The sequence below is a fragment of the Papilio xuthus genome, unplaced genomic scaffold (genome assembly GCF_000836235.2).
Source record: "Papilio xuthus unplaced genomic scaffold, Pxut_1.1 DF825355.1, whole genome shotgun sequence".
In the NCBI taxonomy this organism is placed as follows: Eukaryota; Metazoa; Arthropoda; class Insecta; order Lepidoptera; family Papilionidae; genus Papilio; species Papilio xuthus.
Window position 1 is genome coordinate 1071513 of NW_013533294.1, and position 4884 is coordinate 1076396.

Below are 4884 nucleotides of genomic sequence, written 5' to 3' on the forward strand. Positions count from 1 at the left end.
ATAGATAAATGTTATATAGTGTATTATTTAATTAACTGTTGCCCGCGACTTCGTCTACAAGGAATTAAAAAAAAACTTTTTGCGTCCCGGAGGCCTAATTTAGTCCTCTTTCCTTTCCCACCCTTTTTCTTATATGGAAAGGATGAATGTGGAAGTGGACTTTCGGGATGAGAGGATGCATGGAAAGGGAAAATATTTTCTTTGTGTACATTGCCGCTCGCTTCTTTGCCAGCTTATGATGTAAAAAAAACTTTATTAGTAGCCTTTGCATTCTTCCAAATTTCGTCGATATATATTGAGCCATTCTGGAGATTTCTAACATCCAAACTTCCGCATTTATATTAATAAGATTATCCCTTGAAAAAAAAACTGTCAAATAAATTATGTAGTTATAAAAAGTAATGTGACGAAAAAAAATAAATTTTTTGCAAATTTTTTTTAACATTTTATGTTTTGTCGATTTTTTTAGTTTAAACCAAAAAGGGTAAGGGTATTGTAAAACAACAAAATAGAATATATATACATATATTTTTTACATTTACTTATGTTATATAGTTAACTTAACCCTTAATTTGATCGTGTCCAGTTTGACGAACCTACTCGTTCTGGATTTTATTTAATTACTATTAAATAAAATCTACTCAACTAGTTTAGAGAAATTAACGTAAGTGTGACTTTACTAAAAAAAACAGTTTTTTTTGCAACAAAAAATTTCGTAGAATTAAGGGTTAAGTAACAAAAAATATTTTTTATACAAAAAACAGTAAAGATTATAACAACATCGAAGGGACTTAAAACAGTCCTGGTAACAAATATTCAGCGTGTCGAAAGATAGCCCAGGGCGAGTTAGGGCAACCGCCCAGGGCGGCGGGAATAAGGGGGTGTCGCAATCTTATCCAACACCAGTCCTAACATATAACGTATTAAGCGATTTTTTACTGTATGTACATTGTTACTGTAAACTCATGTCACTGGTAAAAAAAATGTCAAAATAAAATTACGCTGCAAATCCAAAATAACAAAAAAAATCACGAAAAATTTCGTTCAAGATTTTTAATTTTTTTTTCCATAAAAATAATTAAAAATATTCTAAAGGAATAACGAAAATATTTATATGAATATTATCTGTACAATTATTATAGTACTTTCACTTAAAGGTTTTTTTTACAAATAAAAAAAAATATTCGTTTTTAGATTTTTGTATAGTTGAATAATACAGAAAATCGTTAAGATTTTTTTTTCAAATACGTAATTAATGTTAGTACTTTTAAGTATTTTTTTATTTCTATTAATTTCAGACATAACTTATATACAAAAAGAGCAAATTCCTAGATACGAATCTCGCCATGTACCAATATACAAAATCCTATGTTATGGTGAAGGAAAACATCGTGTTGCACATATCTGACAAACTCAAACATATGTATCAAGTCTTGCACTGGACCAGCATTCACTATCACATACTCTCACTTAGGGTACTCCGAGACCCTCATACATACAGTGAGCTGATGAAATTCAATATTAACAAAATGGCACAAGACAGCTACAGTAAAAGAATCTTGTCACAGGCAGTGGGAACTAACATGACACTTTTGCCCAAAGGATCACATATTTATTACCTACATAAAATTACACTGCGGTGAAAGTATTAGTCATATTTTCATCTCTTTCTTTTTAAAGAGAACAACAGAAAGAGAAAAAAGGATGACTACAAGTATTAAGTGACTAAATTTGTGGTGGCTGATAATTTTTAACACCTTCCATACGTTTCTTTCTACGCTCCGATGGAACTGCACCTTTTGGCTTGGTTATCACATGAGGTGGTTTCTTATGGAGCTCCGGATTATATGACACGCAACAATCCTGTTAAATATTGAAAATTAACACTGTGCTGTCTGTATGGAAAAAAAACTTAATAGTCTATGTGCTCTTCCAGATTATGTTCTACATCAGTCTTTCCCAAAGTGGGCGATAACGATCCCTTGTGGTTGCTACAGGTCTCAAGTCTTAAGGGGTAAAAGACCCAGAAAGACAATGGGGGCGTTGTGTAGAGGCCTGGGGGGTGATTTGTAATTTTATTTAGCTAGGAGGCCTCTTAGACAACGACTGCATCAACTCTCGACTCTCAACAACTTGTGAACATCAACTAATATGAATTAAAAGATTGCTTAAACTCTAATATGGGGGGCGCTAAAAATATTTATTCTCAAAGTGGGCAGTAGACAAAATAAGTTTGGGAACCACTGTTCTACATCTATGCCCTTCAGCGAGATCCTTGCCAGCTGTTCTGAAGATACCTTCAAACAAACATCCATCCAGTGATCTAAACATTCGCATTTATAATATTAGTTAGACTAGCAGTTGCCCGCGATTTTGTCTATGAGAAATTAAAGCAATTACTTAATAAATAAAGCTTCCCAACAGTGAAAGAATTTTTAAAATCGGTTAAAACAAACAACCAAATCTTTCCTCTTTATAATATTAGTACTAAAATAATGAAAAGTGGACTTGGTAAGAGAATATCCTACATTGTCCACTTCTCTCTTTTTTCTTGCACTATTCCTGACTTTAATCTATTTCTGATTCAATTCCATCCATCCAAACATTCACAATTGTACTATACTCACATCATCCCAATTTTCCTCCGTAGGTACAACAGGGGCCGGTGCAGCAAGACCAACAGTCGGTCTATAGTCATCATCAGTTACGTATAACTGAGTGTCCAGCATAAAACGTTTTGGACACACTGTTATATGGTGCTGAAATATCAAAATAACTGAATACAATCATATAAACTCAGCAAACAGAGGACTCGGAACACACCTCAAGTGGAAGTCAGATTTTTTTTGGAAATTTACTAATATTCCTTTTTACCATTCCAACTAAGCTCTAGGCTTGTGCTAGGATATGGTTTACGACAAATCGAATGGCGGGATTCGATCCCCCGAACTCGTGATCGGAAAACCGTATCCTTAAACATTAGGCTATTGACGCTTTTAAAATTAAAAAAACGCGATTAACGGTCCAATGCAAAATGCACTTGTTTTAGAAACTACACACATAGCGAGTTCCTGTCTGTAGCCCTGACTGCTGGTTGATTGAGTCATGGGTTTCTGTAGTCTGTGGTGCACTCTTTTATATTTAAAATATACACATATTTTATAATAAACTAGTGGACCCGACAGACGTTGTCCTGTCTACACTTCTTTAATTTGAAAATTCGAATATTATTTAAAATTTGACACTGCGATGGTAGCGCCGTCTGTTGGATCCAATGTAAAACATTCCAAAATCAACAACTACTAATAAATTAAAAATTAATTAAAAAAACATTGTCCAGCGGACAAAATTGTGAATTTAAACCATTCCCAGATCCCCTTGAACACACACAAAAAATTTCATCAAAATCGGTCCAGTCGTTTGAGAGAAGTTCAGTGACATACACACTCACAGAAGAATTATATATAAAGATAAGGGTGAGTTCCTATTGTTATTTAAAGGATGTGCAAAAACAGTATGGATCAAGTCTATAGATGTCATTTGTTAAGAAAAAAGAAACAATTAAACACTTACATCCAACTCTGGTTCGTTCACAACATGTGTTGCATCAAAAGGGCAGTTGACTTTTTTACCCTTGAAGTACTGCTTTGCACACTTTTGTAAATGCGTTTGTAATTTATATTTCTCAACTTGATGTGCTGGATTGTACGGACAGGTCATCATTGTGTACGGACTGGGATCCGCCATGACTGGAACTGAGATGGGTCACTTTTAGACATATAGGTTTACTCTTTAAACAGTCCTCAGTCATTCCAAAGATTATTAAATCTAGATATAAACTGTCTCTTATAGTTAAAACGCAACTATTATGCCTTAAAAACATCTTAGGTGTTTATTTAATTTAGTACACATGCGCAAAACTGTTTAGGAAGCAACAAGTATTTTTTTTTACATCGTAAACAAAATGTACTACAAAAAAGAAAGACGTCCCGATAAAAGACGAAAAATCACACAAATTTAATTCATTATAAAAGTAATTCTGCACACTTCTTTGTTTATCGTAACTGTATTTATTATTACGATCCCGCTGACCTTTTTAAATAACATATTTACCTTTTGGACCCTTGTTTGTTCGCTCGGCAAAATGTTTTTCGATAAAGCCTCTGTAAACTACTTTCAAGGCTATAAATATTTTACTTAATCTAAATAATTAAATCGAAAGGATATTTGGGATTGAAATTTGCAACATATGAAAAATACGACGCGCGCCGTTTACAAATCGAAAGAAGAAATCATTTGACAAATTAAAATAATAAATTGTCATCAAATTAACATAGAGTAAATAAGTTTAGTGAGTAATTAAGTTCTGAAACAAATTGCCTAAACTGTGTATTTTAATGAAAGTGCGTAAGGGTATGGACATGTTTTAAATCAAATATCATTAGCGTTTAGTTATTTTACAGTAATTCACACGATAATAATAGCAAATGTATTATTTTACTAGAAAATTCGTATTCACATGCGCAGATCTACAGGTATGGTAGAGCAGGTAGTGATACATGTCTATTCTATGATTTTTGTAGTTTCGTTGCAGGCAGACGAAACTCTATTAGTCTATGGTACAAATTGAACGCAAACGGAGATCCTCCATCTTGAAAATTGTGACTATCCCACTCATAAGTATTCTCTATAATTTTTGGGCTGTTTAAAAAAAAAACCATAGTGCATATGAATAAATTGTGATTAAAAAATTTATAATTTCTTTATATTTAAAGTTTTGATAATAAATAAACAACAATTTAATTAAGTTATTTGAAGTATGTAATTTAAAATTTACAATTTATTTGTATTCATCATGAAAACACCCCCCCCCCCCCCCCCCCC

At 32.9% G+C, this 4884-nt stretch overlaps 1 protein-coding gene across 1 annotated transcript; it reads right to left on the bottom strand.

Annotated features, from left to right (window-relative positions):
- Positions 1 to 1484: 1484 nt before the first annotated feature.
- Positions 1485 to 4288, bottom strand: Gtsf1 (gametocyte-specific factor 1). The gene is made up of 4 exons (XM_013323400.1): positions 4114 to 4288; positions 3574 to 3755; positions 2628 to 2759; positions 1485 to 1863 (listed from the first exon to the last, which is right to left on the bottom strand). The coding sequence occupies exons 2-4, from the start codon at positions 3745 to 3747 to the stop codon at positions 1726 to 1728; spliced, it is 444 nt and encodes a 147-aa protein (XP_013178854.1). The 5' UTR covers positions 3748 to 3755; positions 4114 to 4288; the 3' UTR covers positions 1485 to 1725.
- Between the last annotated feature and the right edge of the window lie 596 nt (positions 4289 to 4884).

Coding starts and splice junctions, on each gene's coding strand:
- Gtsf1 (XM_013323400.1), bottom strand. CDS start 3,747: ATGGCGGATCCCAGTCCGTACACAATGATGACCTGTCCGTACAATCCA. Junction 2,760..3,573: donor TGAACGAACCAGAGTTGGAT/GTAAGTGTTTAA, acceptor TTGATATTTCAG/CACCATATAACAGTGTGTCC. Junction 1,864..2,627: donor CGGAGGAAAATTGGGATGAT/GTGAGTATAGTA, acceptor AATATTTAACAG/GATTGTTGCGTGTCATATAA.